This window comes from Callospermophilus lateralis, chromosome 1 (genome assembly GCF_048772815.1).
Source record: "Callospermophilus lateralis isolate mCalLat2 chromosome 1, mCalLat2.hap1, whole genome shotgun sequence".
NCBI lineage: Eukaryota > Metazoa > Chordata > Mammalia > Rodentia > Sciuridae > Callospermophilus > Callospermophilus lateralis.
The window spans coordinates 224,821,005-224,839,999 of NC_135305.1; the positions used below are offsets into that span (position 1 = coordinate 224,821,005).

Below are 18,995 nucleotides of genomic sequence, written 5' to 3' on the forward strand. Positions count from 1 at the left end.
ATGGTACCCTGTGGATCCAATGTCAGGATGATGCAGGATGTGAACCCTAACCACTGGGCTCCACTCATGCCACTCTTTACTAGGGACAGTTACAGTGGTGGTGTCATCTGACCACCACATCCTGGGCTAGCAGGCCAGGCCCAGTACCTACAAACCTTGCCTGCTCAGAGAGACCCTAATTCAGGTCTGGCACCTGGAAGTGAATCCTCTCCACCCCCTGCCCAAAGTAAGCACCACCCAATCCCACAGGTGTGTCCCCGGCTGGGCAATGTGTCCCCCCCCCCCCCTTTCTCCCACCCAGGCGCAGCTCCTGGCAGCGCAGACACACCGGGGCCAAAAGTCCTTGGCCGCACCGCCCTCCCGTTCCGCGGGCCAGCGGGTGTGACCTCATCGCTTGCGTTTATGGGTCACTTCTGGGTTGTGCCCCTCCTTGTCCACCTGCTGCACCCGGCCCCCGCCTTTGTTTTCCAGACCTTTCCTGGGCGGGGGCTTGCAGGTCAAAAGGATCAAGGCCAGGGGGCTGCGACACTCCGTTCCCATTCCGTGCGGAACTCCTGGGGTTTGAACGCGGTGGGCCCTGCTCCCAAGGTCAATGAGGCTGGGACTGGGGGCCTGGGAGGCCAAGGCGGGAGTTGGATGCGCTGAGGCGGGACAGCGCTCTTCAGAAATAAGAGGAGTGACCCTTCAGTCCACGCTCTGGGTTTACAGGCCTGGGAAACTGCGTCCAGGGAGAGACAGCGGGAGGGCTCCATCTCAGAACCCTGGAGCCCCAGCACAGCCAGGCAGAGCCTCCACGGTGCGCCCTGGGGCACGCCCCTTCCCTGCCCAGACGTGATCTGCCTGGCTCAGTGGAGAGAGTGAGGGTTGACCTTAGGATAGGGGTTCTTTTCGTCTTTGATGGAGCCACTGCCTCTCTCCAGGCCTCAGTTTCCCCATCAGTCCAAAGGAGATTTCTAAGCCTCTCCCAGCTGTACCTCCTAGAGCCGCGGGCGTGGGGGTGTTGTGGGGGTGGTTGCTGGGCTCAGGGTCCCACACCTCGCCCTTCTCTGGCCTCCGTGGGCTTCCATCCCTCAGGCCCCAGCCAGGCGCCAGGACGCGCAGGGCTGGGGTCCCAGGGGCGCAGCCCCCTGCGGCTGCGCGCTGGGCCGGTCGGTGACATCACCAGGCCAGGGAGGGGAGGAGCGCGCGGGAGCTCAGGGCCTCGATAGCGCCTGGCACAGCCCGGGTCGGCTCGGTCCGGCGGCCGCAGCCATGACGCAGGGTCCGGGCTGGCGCGCGCCCTCCGCGCCCCCCGCGCCCCCCGAGCCCGAGGCACCCACCACCTTCTGCGCGCTGCTGCCGCGCATGCCTCAGTGGAAGTTTGTGGCGCCCGGCGGCTTCCTGGGCCGCGGCCCCGCAGCAGCGCGGGCGGCGGACCCTCAGACCGAGCGCGAGGGCCCAGCGGGCGTCCCCGCGTTGGCTGCTGCTGTGCTTGGCGCCTGCGAGCCGCGCTGCGCCGCGCCTTGCCCTCTGCCGGCGCTCAGCCGCTGCAGAGCTGCGGGGGTGCGCGGGCCTCGGGGCGCGCGGGGTGCGTCCGGGCCCCCAGAAGCCGCCGCGGACGAGTGGGTCCGCAAGGGAAGCTTCATCCACAAGCCCGCGCATGGCTGGCTGCACCCCGACGCCGAGGTCCTGGGGCCCGGGGTCTCCTACATGGTTCGGGTGAGTGCGCCCTCAAGGACTCCCTGGTCCGGTCCTCCCCGGTCGCGAGTTCTGGGACTCTCCCCCATTTTCTCTCTGGGGTCTCTGGCCCCCAAAGCCAGGAGTGGCCTCTCCACCCTTTCTCCCCATCACCCCGGACCCCCATCTCCAGCCGGCGCTCTGCGGTTGTCTCCATCCGGGATGCGCTGGGGTCCCGGTTCCCTCCGCGTCACGTGGGGAGGCGGCGGGTGGGCAGGGGCCACGCATGCGCAGATTAAGCACCCCTTGCTGAGACCTGGATGAGGGCGTCCAGCCAGCCGGCTGCCGGTGGAAAGCTCCATCAGTTGGGGCCTGCGGAGGCCTGGCCAGAGGAGCCAGGGTGGGAAGGGCTCTTTGGTAAGCGCTGATGTCTAGACCCCAGGAGTCCTGCTGTGAGACCACTGGACCTCAGATGCGGCTGAGGAGACCCCCATGGTTAATCTGGGTTTATATTAAAGACCTTCTCAACATAGAGGAAGCTGGAGAAGGGGTGCCGCAGTGCCACCTGGGGCGCTGGCATCTTACCTTCTCTGTCCACCTGACCCTGTGCGCGTAGCTTTGATAAACCACCTGAAAGCGACCTGCAGGTGTGTGATGTCCTCCATCTCCTGCCTGGTCTCCTGGGATAGCCTCCCGCACATCCGTTCAGAGAACGGTCACCCATCCCAAAACGTGGCTGGGCGCCGGCAGTTTCTCCGGCACCAGGATCATGGAACCTTGTGTGTTCGGTAGTTATGTCTTTGCTTTCTCTAGAACAGTCCCCAGCATCACAGTGTCCCCCCAAGTTTCATGTCCATCAGGGACCTGTGAGTGGGTCTCATCTGGAGGCAGGAAGAGGTCAGAGAAAATGAGACAGAGGCTCTGGTGATAGTGGAAGTGGAGGGCCTCTGAGGCTTGACCTCCCCTAGAGCCATTTTGACGTGTTGGACAGAGTTCACAGTAAGAACTTCGGGCTTCCCTAGGTGCTGGGCTCCATCACCACTTCACCAGAGAACTGGTGTGTGCCTGGCTCTGAAGAACACCCCTGCAGCAGAGTCCCACAGGAGGCCCACGCTAACTGAGGGAAGGGTGCAGACCTGGACACCAGTCAAGGACTGTCCTCCTCCCGCAGTGTGGTTCCCCTATGCTGGTGCTGTGCAGGAGAGGGGAGGGGTTGGCAGGGCTGAGACATTTTGGGCAGCAGAGACAGCTATTTCTTGAAGGCAAGGGGTAGGGTGGCTACTGGGAGTTCTCCGAAGACCAGATTCTTTGGGCACAGCCATCTTCAATGTGCTGGCTCAGTGGCCCTCACTACCATGAAGCGCAGCTACAGCACCAGGCATCGTGTGTGGCCCAGCCTCTCTACCAGAAGGGATCATCGCTTCCCTGGGAGTTTTCTTCTTCTTCTTAAGAGGCTCCACCTCCCAGCCCTCATGTCTCATGGTTGGGAAAACAGAGTTACCAATTGGCTCAAATCTATGGTGAGCTCCATCTACCCCTCGTCCATTCTCCAGAGCATAAGCAGTGTCCCTCCCCGTACAGTCCTAGAACACCAGACACTAGCATGAACAACCCGAGGGGAGGTACCTACTAAGCACCGGCATCCATCCAGAGCTGTCCACTCCATCCTGGGGACAGAGACCTGCTTCCCTTCAAGTTGCTACATGTCCGACAGTAGCTTGGCATACAGTCCACACCCATCATTCATCTGTCAGTCCACCCACTGTCCATTCATCCATCTCTCCATCCACTCATCTTCCTGCCCACCAACGTATGTCACCAATCAATGCCCATCTGTCCATCCATCCACACATCCATTACCCATTCCCCCATCCATCTATCCATTCAGACATACATACGTCCCTCATCCCTCCATCTGTTTGCTTATCCAACTATATATTCATCTACCCATCAAAAATCTATCCATCATCTTTCATTCATCCATCCATTCATCCAATCATCCATTCATCATGCATCATGCAGCTTAAATCTGTCAGTAGACCATCCATCCTCCATCACCCATCCATCCATCACCCATCTACTCATTCATCCATCTATCCTCCATCTACCTATCCATATGTCCTTCATCTACTTATCCATCTGTCCTCCATCTATCCATCCATCTATCCTCCATCTACCCATCCATCCATTCTCCATCTATCTATCCATCCTCCATCTACCCATCCATTCATCCTTCATCTATCCATCTATCCATCCTCCATCCATCCATCCATCTTTCCTATCTACCAATTCATCCTCTATCTACCCATCCATCACCCATGTACGCATTCATCACCCATCCATCTGTCCTCCATCTACACATCCATCCTCCATCTACCCATCCATCCTCCATCTACCCATCCATCCATCCTCCATCCATCTATCCATCCATCCTCCATCTACCCATCCATTCTCCATCTATTCATCTATCTGTCCTTTGTCTACCCATCTATCCTCCATTTCCCTATCCATCCATCCTTCATCTATCCAGTTGTCCTCCATCTACCCATCCATTCATTCTCCATCTATCTATCCATCCTCCATCTACCCATCCATCTATCCTTTATCTATCCATCTATCCATCCTCCATCCGTCCATCCATCTTTCCCATCCACCCATTCATCCTCCATCTACCCATCTGTCACCCATGTATGCATTCATCACCCATCCATCTGTCCTCTATCTACACATCTATCCTCCATATACCCATCCATCATCCTCCATCCACCCATCCACCCATCCTCCATTTATCTGTCCATCCATCCATCTTTCATCTACCCATCCATCCACCCTCCATCTGTCCATTTATCTGTCCTCCATCTACCTATCCATCTTCCATCTACTTATCCATCTATCTTCCATCTATTCATTCATTCATTCTTTCTTCATCTACCCATCATCCATTCATCACCCATCTAACCATCCATCTTTTCATTTGTCCACCCATTCATCACCTCTTATTCACCCATCTGCCTTTGTCCATCCAGCAGGTGAGGCAGCTTGGTTCACACCCCAGAAGCCCTCAACTTTCCTAGAATAATGCCACCACCCCATTTCTCCTTGGTAGCTCTCTACACCGATGCAGCCAAGTTAGAGTGAGTCCACAGCCTCTCTTCTCTGGTCGCCACTCCTGGGCTCCCCTGTTGCCTTGGCCTACACACTCACTGTCCTCTGGGTCCTCCTGTCCCTGAGCTCTTGCTAGCTGACACAGCTGCTCACAGCTGGTGGGACTGAACTGTGAACACTGGCTATTTCCCACAGTCCTTCAGGCTGGCCAGGGCTGAGTGGCCTTCCTGGTCCTGTTTGTGTGGCTACGTGTGTGTGGTGTAGAGTCGGCCTGGTGGCCAGGTGGTTGCAGGGCCCCTGAGAACATCAGGGGCCTACTCCAGGACATGCAGGCTCCTGGGGCTGTGTGTGTCACGGTCAAGAAGGAAAACAGACTGCACACTTGGCCTGAGGGCATGAGGAAGGAGGGGTGGCGTGTGGACATTTCACAACCATCTGCATCAGCCTCCGGGACCCTGCCAGACCACATGACCCACAGGCACTATTTGCAGGCACCATCTTGTGCGCACGCACCCCCGGTTCCTGCTTGCCTGCTTGTACCCCACGGCACCTCTCCTTGCCTGAGACGCAGGAGATCATCTTGTAAACTTCATGACAGTTACTTGTTTCTTTTTACAGTTGCATACTCTTCTCTTCCAAGTCCATGACTTGTTTAGCTTTGGCCAAAACACAGGCCGGCCAGTGAGTGTGCATCTAGCAGACAGGCTCAGGCACAAGTGTGTCCCAGGTGCCACGTGGGAGCCTCCCGCTCCTCAGCATGGGTCAGGGTTGTCCCAACCCGGAGGGCAGGGAAGGCTCACAGGGCACCTGAGGAGAGTGGAGGCAGGACCTCACAAGAGAGGCAGTCTTGAAAATGAAGCTGCAGGCTCAAAGTTTGTGTTTGTTTGTTTTATTTATTTATTTGTGGTACTGGGGATTGAACCCAGGGCCTTTGGCATGCGAGGCAAAAACTCTACCAACTGAGCTGTATCTCCAGCCCCATGGGTTTTATTTTTATGATTTTTTAAAGACTGAGATGCCATCACAGAACAGGCAGGGTGTATGGCCCACCTGTTGGCTCAGCACTTGGAAGGCTGAAGCAGGAGTCGTGGGAGCCCAGGGGCTTTGGGCCTAGCCTGGTCACAGAGTGAGACCCCATTTCTAAAGAAAATCATACAAAAATAAAGAGAAATTAACCCAAATTTAAAAACCTGCAAAGTAGAATTGACTGAACCAGATGCAGTGCCCAGCGAGGCTGCCTATCCCGCCAAGGCTGGTCCCCCTTGTGCACCTCTGGACAGCCTGCTCTGACTCTTCCTGGCCTGGACACCAGGTCTCTGCTGAAGTCTCTGCTTCAGGGTCCCTCTGAGAGTCAGCTTCCCAAGGAAGTGGCTGTCCCCACAGGTTTCCGGTAGAGGGCCTGACGGTCCTTATGGGGTCTTTGCTGGCCCCCAGTCTCTGTCCCATTCCCAGGCTCTGGGCGGGGTGCAGGGTACAGCAAATAGGACCACACTGTCCCTGTCCTTGTCTCACCTTCTAGAGGGGCAGACAGGTGGGGGGTGGACACACAGCACAGTGGAGTCGTGGGGAGTTGAGCTGCCCTCCAGGTGGGTGGGCCAGGGGATGGAGAGGCCCTGAGGCAGGGGCTGGGGCTGATAGGCGCCAGGGCACCAGGAGTGTGGCGCTCGCTGGAGAAGGGGCCTGGCCACACCTGCTCAGGCTCCTCTCTCCCCCAGTACATGGGCTGCATCGAGGTGCTCCGCTCCATGCGCTCCCTGGACTTCAGCACACGCACCCAGGTGACCAGGTGAGCCTTGGTGGTGGGGGTGGGCCTGCAGGGCCAGGTTGTGGGGCCGGTGGTGGCTCCTTGGTGGCTCTGGCTTGGCAGACCCTGTTTTCCTTGGTTGGGCGGCACAGCCAGCCTGCCCTGTGTGTTCTGTGACTGTGGGAGGGGCGGGAGGGCCCCTCGTGGTGGACTGCAGGTGCTGGCTGCTCCCTGAAGCCTGCCCGGGAGGGGCGCGGGCCCTCCTGGGCCCAGCATAGAGAAAGCAGGTCCATCGCACAGGGCTCGGAGCGTCCAGAGGGCCGTTCAGGTTGGGCACAACAGGGCCTGCGTGGACACGCCTCCCCCTGTGGAAACCGACTCGTCCCTAACAAGAGTCCACAGACCGCACCGCCCCGTTGAGGGTGCACAGTCTGTGCTCTTGGTGTCTCCACACTGTGTGGCGGGCCTCCGTCTAGGTCCAGAACATTCCGCCACCCCAGAAGGAAGGCCCTCCCAGCCCGCACCCACAGGACTCCCCTGTCCTGGACCCTCCTGTCACTGGGTCACACACCGTGTCCTTGTGTGTCTGGCTCTCACTGAGCACCAGGCCCTCAGGTCCTGCAGCTGTGTCACCTGGCTCCTGCTGGTGACCAAGGGGTGCTCCAGGGGGAGGGACTGTGCTGTGTGTCCCTCTGTCCTCCTGTGGACGCCTGGGCTGCCTGCCTCTCTGCCCTGCTCGGGGGTGTTCACAGGCCTCGCGGGTGCCTCTGTCTCTCTGGGGATGCCTAGAGGGGGAGGCTCGGCCTGGTGACAGTTGACCTTCTGAGAAGGTGACGACTGCTTCCTCATGGGGCCATTTCTCTGCATGATGCCGAGGTCCTCCAGAACCTGTGTCCCCCGTGATCCTCAGGACCCTGCGCAGGTCCCAGCCTCCTGGGGACCAGTGACTCCTACTCCTGCTTGTCTGTCCCCTGAGTCGGACCCCTCCCAGGGCTACACTTGTCACTAGAGAAGGGAGTGTGATGGGCTGGAGCTGAGGGGGCCGGCTGGTGGCCAGCTGGTGGCCTGCAGGTGGCCAGCCCAGTCTTCCTCCTGGTGCCCCCTCCCCCGTCCTGGGACCCCCCCATCTCAGCCCCGTGCTCTCTCCTGGCTCCTTGCCCTCTGACCCGTCCTCCCCGCGCCCCCAGTGTGAGTGCCCTTCCTCTCTCAGCTCTCCTCCTCCTCCTCACAGGGAGGCCATCAACCGACTCCACGAGGCTGTGCCCGGAATCCGGGGCTCCTGGAAGAAGAAGGTGGGTGAGGTGGAGAGGGAGGCTGGGCTGGGGGATGCCGTGGCCCCCAGGCTGGGCCCTGCCACATAAGCCCATGCTCGCTCTGCCCACCCAGGCCCCCAATAAGGCGCTGGCCTCCATCCTGGGCAAGAGCAACCTGCGCTTTGCTGGCATGAGCATTTCTGTCAACATCTCCATCGAAGGCCTCAACCTCTCGGTGCCGGCCACCCGCCAGGTGGGTGCCACCCATCCCAGCCCTCAGGCCCTGGGCCCTCCTGGGAGGGTCCAGGAACACTGATGCACACTAAGGTGGGTGGGAGGCGTGGGGCTGGTGCATCACATGACGTCGCTATGGACGTGTCCCTGGGCCCAGGGTGGAGCATCCGCAGTGGTCAGAGCTGGTGGAGGCAGGCAGTGCTGAGGAGAGCCTGGCTTCTGGCCCCAGGTGGAAGCAGACACAGATGAGGGCCAATCAGGAACCCCGAGAGCACTGGCCCCGCAGGAGCACGGAGGCCCTGGGAGGCAGTGAGGGGCTTGGGGCCAGAGCCACCCAGGTGCCAGGTCTGCGAGGCCGCCCGCCGGCCAGCCAGGCCAGGGGTGGGCCCCATGGGGAAAGGGGCCACACTGGTGACCAACCTGAGGGGCCAGACAGCCCCTGCCCAGGGACTGGCTATGAGGGCTGGGGGTGTTCAGGAGACAACTGTGGGAGGGCCCTCGCCGGCCTGGAACAGGCCTGGGTCTCAGGTGCTGTGGACACTTGCTGCTTACTCTTTCTGGTCTGAGAGTCAAAGGAGTCTGGGCTGGACGTCAGGCTGGGTGGCATTTAGGACGGCCTCGAGGGAGCCTCAGGCAGGGAGATTCAGCTTGGAGGCTGGCTCAGGCCTCCGTGGAGGCAGAGGCTGGGGCGCAGGAGGGCATGCAGAGCCGGGCTGGGGTGGGAGGCCCAGCTTGGGAACAAGTGCAGCTGACTCCAGGGGCTCGGAAGGGAAGGTGCTGTGCCCCCAGGGAGAGCAGGTCTGGCTCTGTGAGGCTGGGAGAGTGGGGCAGCGGGCACTTGCTACAGGGCTATGTGGCGGAGGGATCTGGGGCCTGGGGCCTGTGGCAGCAGCTCAGCTGGCGCCCCCTGGCGGGCAAGAGGGAGCGTGGGGGCCTGGGAGGGGTCTGAGCCCTGTGCAGGCAGAGGCTGCGCTCCCTGTGCCGATGGCCGGAGCAGCTCTGCTGACAGTGAGCCGTGGGGACGGAGGGAGTCTTGGAGCACTCTTGCCGGCCAGGTGCTGAGCAGGCCCTGAGTGAAGAGGGAGGGATGGCGCCCAAGAGAGGCCCAGGGGCAGGGCCCAGGGGACTGCTCTGGAGAGGGTGGTGAGGCCCACGAGGAGTGGGGCCAGAGGCCAGAGCCTGGGGTGGACTGGGCTGTGAGGCCGCTCCACGTGCTGGAGGCCCTCAGGTCCATGTGAGGTGGCGCTCCAGATGGGGCTGCCCTGGTGAGGCGCTGACCGTGGTCCTGCAGAGCGCTCTCAGGCTCCCAGAGACAGCAGCATGGCTGGGGCCCCCTGGAAGGCATGGGACTCCATGAGGCTGAGCAATGGACTTTTGGTGGGAGGTCACGGCCTGCCTGACCATCACTGGGTTCTGAAGGGGCTTGAGTGACAGGTGGCAGATGAGGCAGGTCCAGCAAAGGAATGCAAATAAGCAAACGAGGTGGACAGTGCGTGGGATGGGCTGCTGGGGTGCGTCACCACGGCTGTGTGTCACCCCTTGTCTGTGTGTCACCCGTGTCTCTGTGGCTGTGTGTTGGAGGTGCAGTGTGAGGTGTCCACCAGTGCAGGCAGCCTGGTGACCAGACCTGACCACACCCTCCCTAAGCCCCGGGCCCCATCCTCCAGGGCCAGATGTCCTGGTGGGACTTGGTTGTCTTGGTGACTGGGTCCAGCCGTGGTGGGTGCCAGGAAGGGGAACCTGCACCCCTGCCCCTGCCTTCTCGCCCCCACAGCCCTGCCCAGCACAGGGCCATGTGGCGGGTCCTGCCTGGCAGCAGCTGGTGACCTTCCTCCCCAGGTCGTCGCCACCCACCACATGCAGTCCATCTCCTTCGCCTCAGGCGGCGACACGGTAAGGCCCAGCGGGAAGGGCGAGCGGCCTCAAGACCCCGTTGCTTTCCCTCAGACCTGCTGGGGTGCCTGTGCCCAGTGGTGTGGCCAGGCAGGTCCAGCTGACCCTCCGCCTCTCCCCAGGACATGCTGGACTACGTGGCCTATGTCGCCAAGGACCCCATCAACCAGAGAGGTGAGGCGCAGTGGGAGGCTGGCCCGTGGGGCATGGTTGGGAGCCAGGTCACAAGGTCACTGCTGTCCCCAGCCTGCCACATCCTGGAGTGCTGTGAGGGTCTGGCGCAGAGCGTGATCGGCACCGTGGGCCAGGCCTTTGAGCTGCGCTTCAAGCAGTACCTGCATGGCCCCCCGCTGGCAGCGGTGCCCCCTGAGAGGTGAGGCCACCCCCACACACTGGGCCCGGTCTGCCTCCTTCCCTCGGCCCTGGGAAGGTCCCCACGGAGGACTCGTGTCTTCTCCCTCCCAGGGCGGGGGGCCAAGTTTAAGTAGCAGGTCCCCAAAGCATCTGTCCAGCCGAGGCTGAGGCTGCCGTGGCCCTGCCTGCCACAGCATGCAGGAGGAGTGCCGGGAGGTGCCCACCGCTCTTCCTGCCACACCTTCACAAGCGGCACAGTGCCACCCGGTGGCTGTTCACGACCTGGAGGTGTGAGGACCCGCTGTGGGACAGCGGGCTGGCCAGGGAGACGGGGGACACACACCCTGGTGTTGGGAGCCCAGTAATGTACAGGCAAGTGAGTGGCAGCGGCAGAGTGAGCCCAGGACGCTGCTGCAGTGGACGAACCCCCCAGGCAATCGGGGCCCAAGGGCGTCTGCAGCCTGAGGGACCCCACCACATCCTGTGCCCAGGTACCCCCAGACATGTCACCCTCTGCTGCCTGGTGGCCCAGGTGGGTGAGGAGCGGCTGGCTGGAGAAGGTGCCGCCTCCGCATCCCGGGGGGCGGTGGAGTGCTTCACAGCAGGCCCTGGTGGGCCAGGTCCCACTGCCCTTCTACCCTCAGCTCAGTTGCTGCTCTGTCCCCAGGCTGACGGGGCTGGAGGAGTCGGCCTTGGGGGACGAGGAGGAGGCCGAGGGACACGATTACTACAACAGCGTCCCGGGGAAGGAGCCACCCCCGGGGGGTCTGGTGGACTCCAGGCTCCCGGCCACCCATCCCTGCACCCTCGGGTCCCTCAGCCAGGTCAGCCATGGTTCTGGGTGGGGGACAGACCCCTGGACATGACCCTGCCTCTCCTGTGGCTCAGTCCTGGGGTCTCTGTGCTCACCTTCATCCCCCTCTTGTCCTTCATGGTTCACAAAGACCTTGGCCTGTGGCCTGCTTCGGACCTCCTCTGGCCTTGGCAGTGTGGTAGGCAGGAGCCCCTCTTGGTGGACAAGCAGTGACAGAACTGACCCAATCGCCACCAAGAGCAGGACCTCAGAGCCGGTCACTCAGAGGGCCTGGCCTCTCCTGAGGCAGCAGCAGGGGCTGGGCTCTGGGGGATGAGGAGCTGAGCTCAGAGCAGAGGGCCGGGCAGCTCAGCAGGGGTGCGGCAGCAGGAGGGTGCCGCCTGGAGGTGGTGACACCCAGGAGCCCTGAGCCACTGCAGGCGCCTGGAGAGCCAGGGAGCCAGCGGAGCTGAGGCCCAGCGGAGCTGAGGCCCAGCGTCTGGGCTGGGCGGGAGACGGGGGCTGCTGGGGAGAGGGCTGGCGGTACCCAGGGTCCTGCTGTCTTCTTAGGGCTCATCTGCCTGGAGAGACGCCTGCGGCCTGCAGTGGGACCTGGGTCCCTCGGGTTCAGGTAGGACCTGTGCTGCCTCCCACCGGGACGGGTCCCCCATCTGCGGGTCACCCCAGGGCATATGGAGGCTGTGTGGTGTGGGCTGAGATGTGCATCTCTCCCTCCCGTGGAGGGGACGACTCTGGTCATGTGGTTCAGCCTGGGCGGGAGGAGCCCCTCCCCAGCTGCAGCCTCTGTTAGTGGCCAGGGTCTTCTCGAGGTTCCAGAACTTTCCATGCATGCTGGAGCCACCTGTGCTCCGAGTCCTGGGTGGCAGCGCGGCCCCTGCCTGGGGCGTGAGCGGGTCTCCTGTGCCGCGCAGACTGACCTTCCTCACCACTGTCACCCAGGCCCCTGGCCTGGCATTGAGCTCCCTCCTCTGGGTGAGGAAGCCAGGGAGCTGCAGCGGGGCGTTACCTCGCCTGTGCCCACGGCAGGGGAGCGCCGGGATGGGAGCCCAGGTGTCCCCAGAGTAGTGACATAATGAGATGTGCTGCCACCTCATGACGTCCTGCCCAGGATTCAGTTCTGAGAAAAACACAAACAAGACACCAGGACCCCCTGAGCCAGGAGAAGTGGTCCAACAGCCTGGCGCCCGCTGGCCACCGGGGGGGCAGGAGAGGGCCTGCAGGACCAGGGAGAGGCTCTGGGCATGCCTGAGCCCGCGGTGGCCTTGGAGCTCGTGAACGCTGTAGGCCTTCAGAAATGCAGCTGGAGACTCCGAACCCCGAGGAGGAGCACAGTCCTGAGGGCACCGTCACCCCTGGGGTTCTAGACCCTCCTGCCCTGGGCACTGGCCACCGGCACTCCACCTGCTGCTAGGAATGGGCGGGTCCTGCTGCTGCCCTCACCCGCACTGACCCTGCCCCTCCCCACCTCCCCAGCCCAGCCGGGGGATGGCTATGTGCAGGCCGATGCCCGGGGGCCACGGGACTACGAGGACCATCTGTACGTCAACACCCAGGGCCTGGACGCTGCGGAACCTGTGGACCCTGCGCCCCTGCCCCCCGAGGACAGCCCTAAGAAGGACCTGTTTGATATGCGTATGTGGGGGCCCCTCTCCACAGGCTGCCAGCCCACGGGTGGGGAGGCCGACCTGCACAGGGCCTCTGTGGGGTCTATTGCTGGGCTGCTCCGGGAATGGCCTCGCCCTCTGGGGAAGCCCTGCTCCTGCCTCTGGACCCTACTACCAGAGCTGCCTGCAGCTCGGTGAGGAACACCCCTTCCCAGGGTGACTGCAGTCCACAGGGAGAGGCACCGCTGTCCCCAGGGATCCTTAGTCCAGCAAGGGGTCTCCGCTGGACAGGACCAGTGTGACAGTGGAGTCTGTGCAGCCTGCGGAGGAGGCTCAGCCTGAGAAAGAGGCTCAGCTCCAAGAGGCTGCGGGGAGGCCTGGAGTGTCTCCCCTCTCCTGTCCCCGGCAGCCCCCTCCTCCTCGGCACTGTGGGGACAGCCCCCAGGGCCTGCGGGAAGCTGGAAGCCTTTTGTTTCCAAGCCCATTTTTTCTGCCCTCTGCTGCCGTAATGATGCGGGGTGGTGCCTCGTCAGTGCCCCCTGGGTACCGGGTTCTGGGCTGTCCTTCCCTGGGCAGGGAGGCCAGTCAGGCTCCCCGAGACACCCTGGGGCCGCACACTCCTGACCCGGAGGAGGCGCACACGTGCTCCTGTCCTGCCCACAGGACCCTTCGAGGACGCCCTGAAGCTGCACGAGTGTCCGGTGGTGGGCGGGGCGGCACCCCTGCCTCCCCTGCAGGACCAGTGGCCCAGCCCCCCCACCCGGCGGGCCCCAGTTGCCCCCACAGAGGAACAGCTGCGGCAGGAGCCCTGGTACCATGGCCGCATGAGTCGGCGGGCAGCAGAGAAGCTGCTCCGTGTGGACGGGGACTTCCTGGTGCGTGACAGTGTCACCAACCCCGGGCAGTACGTCCTCACGGGCATGCAGGCCGGGCAGCCCAAGCACCTGCTGCTGGTGGACCCCGAAGGTGTGGTAAGGTTCGGGGCTGGGTGGCCTCCCAGGCTGCAGGAGGGTGTTGGAGGCTGCTTTGCAGGACCCACAGCTGCTTCCAGTTGAGAGAGGGCTTGGGGTGGACACAAGTGCTGCCAGGGCCAGGCCCGCCATGGCCTACAGAGGGCCCACTTCATCCTTCCTGGGAGGCACCTGTGCCCCGTCCCTGAGGTCCTGCTGTTGGGGCCAGTGGGGTGAGGTCTGGCCAGCTGCAGACACTCCCCATCCAATCCCCACAACTCTGGGATCTGGAGGTTTTCTTTGGGGGTTACCAGGGATTGAACTCGGGGGCCCTCGACCACTGAGCCGCATCCCAGCCCCGTGTTGGATTTTATTAGAGACAGGGTCTCACTGAGTTGCTTAGGGCTTTGCTGATGCTGAGGCTGGCTTTGAACTTTTGAGCCTCCTGCCTCAGCCTCCCAAACTGCTGGGATAACAGGTGTGCGCCACCGTGTCCAGCTGGAATCTGGATTTCTAAGTCATCAGTTGTGTCTTTGATCTGTTTATCGGGGAGTTTTCTCTCTACCCTCTTGGTGCATTTTACAGTTGCTTTAAGCAAGGGAGATCTTGTCACCTCCAGTTTCTGAAGCGCTTTACAGTTTAAAAAGCATTTTCTAGTTTATGGGGAGCTCTAGTGTCAGGCATTTTCCAGCGTCCAGAGGCTTCTGGCCTCATGGGCAGGGTCCCCTAGGGTGGAAGCCACCTCAGAAGTGCCACACGCTTTTCTGCCAGTCGACACTCAGGCGCCTGCCCTCCCCGACCCACTCTCAGGCATCCCTTCCGGCCTGGCGTGGGATGGGCCAGCTCTGTCCAGGCCTGTTCCATTTCCTTGAATGGACTCCTGCATTAGTCCAGGTGCTCTGGCAGGTGGAGACGCTGTGCGCTGGCCAGGCTCTTCCCGGGAGGCCTGGCAGCCAGCAGCTGGCGCTGGTCTCTTTGGCACCCATCATCTGACTCAGTGACATGTCCCCTCCTTTAGTGCAGGTGTTTGGACTTGGCGATCCTGACTTTCGAGTCTTTAGGATGGCAGGGCTGTATCACTCTCTTGGGCTATTTCAGCAAATGGCCATAAACGGTGCGGCTTAAACCCACAGACCTGTGTTCTCCCACCTCTGGAGGCTGAAGTCCAAACCTGAGGTGCGGGCAGGGCTGAGTCCTGGGAGAGGATGTCTGGGCCAGGCCCCTCCCACCTCCTAGGGGTGCCGGCTGCCCGCAGGCCTCCATCTCCCGGGCCCACGGCCTGCACATCCGAGTGCTGTCGGTCTTCCTGGATGTCCTGGTCCTAAGTTTTCTCCCTATAAGGGTACCAGTGATTGGAGCGAGGGCCCCCTGGGTAGCCCAGACGCTCTCAGGTTCCCGGCTAGGACCTGTGAGGACCTCTGAGGCCGCCCCTCAGCGCCCTGTGGGAAGTGCGGCCCAGGTCCTGCTGGGGTTCTGAGCTCTGAGGCTTGTTCTGTGGCCAAACCTGGAGTCCTCTGACCCAGTGGCTCTGACTGTGCTGCAGATGGGCCCCCAGGGGAACGTGCCAGTCAGCCGGCCTGGACAGGGCAGGGGCTGGCCTCTTGGAGCACTGATGCCAGGTCTCTGGTCCTGCAGGTGCGGACAAAGGACGTGCTGTTCGAGAGCATCAGCCACCTCATTGCCTACCACCTGCAGAACGGGCAGCCCATCGTGGCCGCCGAGAGCGAGCTGCACCTGCGTGGTGTGGTCCCGCGGGAGCCCTGAACCAGGGTGCGCACCCTGCCCCTGCCCCTCTGGGCCTGGTCTCCCTCCTGGCCGCCCTGGAGGACAGCTGGGGAGCAGCCAGGGGAGTGGCTCAGCACCAGGGGGGCCCAGGAGCTGTGGGTTTGTGGCGTTGGGACCTGCAGTGGAGTCTGATGTGGGACGGGGCGGGGGCTGGAGTCTCGGGGTCTCTGGCAGGAGAAGGGCTCTGGGTGAGGTGGGGGCTGGGCAGAGGCAGGACGAGGGAGAGGCTGGTTTTAGGGATCTGGGCGCCCACCTGGGGCAGGAGGGGACAGCAGGGGACTGTGGAATCTTCCTGGCCAAGCTGCTGTCCTGTCCCCATGACAACGGTCTCCTTCTTGTCCCCTGTCCTGCATCAGCCTCCCTGACGCAGGCGGCCCCTCCCTGCTCCCACCAGACCAGAGCTCGGGGTGCTGTCCGTGTGTTCTGTGTGTGCAGCGCTTCCACGTCCCTTCCCCTGGGTGTGGGACTGGGCAGCAGTACTGCAGCAGCGGTGGCTGCCCCCCCCCCCCCCACAGGCTGACATCCTGAGACAGGCGCAGACAGGTTAAGGCATGCCCCTGGGCCACACAGCAGGAGCAGGAGGGAGTCCCAGCCCCGTCACAGTCTGAGGTCTCAGGGACCTGCCTCTCCCGCCATCTCTCCACACCTCTCCAGGTCCCTCCAGATCCCCACCTCTCTCAAGCTGCTCTGCCAAGAGGTCCCTAGGATGGCCATTACTGAGGCCTCTGGTTCAGAGGAGGCAGAGTTGTGGCAGCCCTGGGCCTGGGTGGCTCACTCACCTTCCCTTCTTGCCTGCAGGCCACGGCTCTGCTGCTGCCCAGGTGCCCTGTCGCGGCCTTGTGGACCTCGGGCCACCACACCTGTCACTGCTGCTCCTTTCTCCGCACGAGCCTCTGGATGCCCCCTGCCCGAGCCCCACCTGCTGCGAGGCTCCTGCAGCGAGGGCTGCGACCCAAAGACAGACCCTTTCTTGCCTTTAGAGGAGACGTTCCAAAACGCAGCCTCTGTCAGAGCCCAGCCTCTGTCCCCTGGTAGGCAGCGGCTCCTTCCGGCTGGACTTGGCGTGTGTCCCTGGAGCGTGAGGGTCCCTGGCCCTGGTTGGACTGGACTCCTGTCCTGGCTGGGCTGCCTTTCCAACTGAGGAGCTGCGTGCACGCTGACCGTTGGGGGGGAATAAGGTGCTCTGGGGTCTCAGGCCAGGCCACTTACTGACACTGGGGTGGGGCAGCCTGGGGCCATGGTGGTCACAGTGGCACTGGGAAGCCCCCTGCCCACTGGTACAGGAGGAGGGATGTGACTGCCCACCAAGACGTGCCCACAGCTGCCCTGCCTTCCCCTCCCAGCCGTTGACCTGGGCTGGACCCTTGAATCTGTAACTCACTCTGGGAATGGCCACAGCCTCTACTGTGGGCCCACCTCCACACGGAGGGGTTCTGGTGGGTTCAAGAGGCCAGGCCAGGGCTCCCTGGTGGGCATCCAAGGGGAGGCCCAGGGACCCAGGTGGGCCTTGGGGCTGTTGGGCACAGACAGTGGGCCAGGGACCTGGCTGGGAGCTACACCTGTGGGCTGGCCCCCAACACCTCTGTTTCCACTCAAGATAAAGTGAATTCAGCCCTGTGGACTCGCGCTACTGGTCTCCGTGGAGACGCCTTGCAGATCTCCCCAGAGCTGTCCTCAGGACCCCACCTCTGGCAGGCTGGGGTCAGAGACCTGGAGACCCAGAGCCACCAGTGCACTCACCATTCCAGCCATCCATCATGAACCCATACATCCATCTATCCACCATCCACCATCCATCCACCATCCATCCATCCACCATTCATCCATCATTGATCAATCCATTGATCATCCTCCACATCCATCCATCCACCATTCATCCATCATTGATCAATCCACCATCCACTCATCCATCCATCATCCATTCATCATCCATCTATCATCCATCCATCCACCATCCATTCATCCATCCATCATCTATCCACTATCCATCAATCCATCTATTCACCATCCACCCATTCATCTACCATCCTCCACCATCCATCCATCCATCCTTCCACCTTCCATCCATCCACCATCCACCCATTCACCTTCCATCCATACATCCACCACCAATCCTTCCATCCTCTATCCATCCACCATCCATCCATCCATCCTTCCACCTTCCAACCATCCACCATCCACCATCCAACATCAATCTTTCCACCCTCTATCCATCCATTCCACCTATCCATCCATCCATCTATCATCAGTACTTCCACCCTCCATCCATCCATCCATTCCACTCATTCCTTCCATCCATCCATCCACCATCAATCCTTCCACCCTCCATCCACCCCATCCATCCATCATCCATTCATCCACCCAACCATCCTTCTACCCATTATCCATATCATCCACCTACCATTCACCCATCCATCTGTCCATCCATCCATCCACCATCAATCCTTCCACCCTCCATCCACCCCATCCATCCATCATCCATTCATCTACCCAACCATCCTTCTACCCATTATCCATATCATCCACCTACCATTCACCCATCCATCTATCCATCCATCCATCCACCATCAATCCTTCCACCCTCCATCCACCCCATCCATCCATCATCCATCCATCCAACCATCCTTCTACCCATTATCCATATCATCCACCTACCATTCACCCATCCATCTATCCATCCATCCATCCACCATCAATTCTTCCACCCTCCATCCACCCCATCCATCCATCATCCATTCATCCACCCAACCATCCTTCTACCCATTATCCATACCATCCACCTACCATCCATCCATCCATCCATCCATCCACCATCCATCTATCCATATCCATCCATCCATAATCCACCCATCCACATCATCCACCATCCATCCATCCACACCCATCCATCACCCATTAATCCACAATCCATCCACCCACCATTCATCCACCCCAGATCTATCCATCCATCCATCCTCCATTACTCCATCCATCCATCCCATCCATCCACCATCCATCCATCCATCCTCCATCCATCCCATACATCCACCTTCCAACCATTCATCAAGAATCCATCCACCCACCCACCATCCATCCATCCACCACCAATCCTCCCACCTTCCATCCATCCCATCCATCTGCCATCCATCCATCCACCCATCCACCATCCATCCATTATCCATCCATCTACCACTTATCTATCCATCCACCACCCATCCATCTATCCACCATCCTTCCATTCCATCTATCCATCCATCCCATCCATCTACCATCCATCCATCCACAATCTATCCATCCACCATCAATTCTTCCACCTTCCATCCAACCACCATCAATCCTTCTACCCTCCATCCATCCATCCATCCATTTTACCCATCCACCATCCATCCATCCACCATCCATCCATCCATCCATTATCCTTCCATCCATCCACCATTGTCCATCCATTCATCTACCCACCCAACCATCCACCCAACTTCCTTTAACATGTCTTCATTGAGTACCTCTTATCTGCCAGTTCTTCTGGTGGACAACAGGGATGCAAAAGTGCCCAAGACAGACCTGCCCTCATGGTTTAATTTAAGTGACATTGATCATTAAATCTATAGTGACATCTGTGAAAAA

At 61.0% G+C, this 18,995-nt stretch overlaps 1 protein-coding gene across 4 annotated transcripts; it reads left to right on the plus strand.

Annotated features, from left to right (window-relative positions):
- Nucleotides 1-18: 18 nt before the first annotated feature.
- On the plus strand, nucleotides 19-18,995 carry Shc2 (SHC adaptor protein 2). 4 transcript variants are annotated; one of them, XM_076852884.2, is made up of 13 exons: nucleotides 19-1,698; nucleotides 6,477-6,547; nucleotides 7,737-7,797; nucleotides 7,892-8,011; nucleotides 9,832-9,885; nucleotides 10,008-10,059; nucleotides 10,132-10,258; nucleotides 10,907-11,063; nucleotides 11,603-11,663; nucleotides 12,527-12,685; nucleotides 13,321-13,623; nucleotides 15,243-15,377; nucleotides 16,191-18,995. In XM_076852884.2, exons 1-13 carry the CDS (start codon nucleotides 1,252-1,254, stop codon nucleotides 16,370-16,372), a joined length of 1,929 nt encoding a protein of 642 aa, XP_076708999.1. In that variant the 5' UTR covers nucleotides 19-1,251; the 3' UTR covers nucleotides 16,373-18,995. The 4 variants fall into 4 exon arrangements, with proteins under 4 accessions (XP_076708999.1, XP_076709007.1, XP_076966028.1 ...); XM_076852892.2 differs by having other exon boundaries at nucleotides 13,321-13,628; nucleotides 16,191-16,279; XM_077109913.1 differs by lacking the exon at nucleotides 19-1,698 and adding an exon at nucleotides 3,466-6,073.

Excerpts from the sequence above, each read along its gene's own strand:
- Shc2 (XM_076852884.2), top strand. The coding sequence starts at position 1,252 with ATGACGCAGGGTCCGGGCTGGCGCGCGCCCTCCGCGCCCCCCGCGCCC. Across the intron at positions 6,548-7,736 it reads ACACGCACCCAGGTGACCAG|GGAGGCCATCAACCGACTCC; the intron begins GTGAGCCTTGGT and ends TCCTCCTCACAG. Across the intron at positions 15,378-16,190 it reads CGCGGGAGCCCTGAACCAGG|GCCACGGCTCTGCTGCTGCC; the intron begins GTGCGCACCCTG and ends TCTTGCCTGCAG.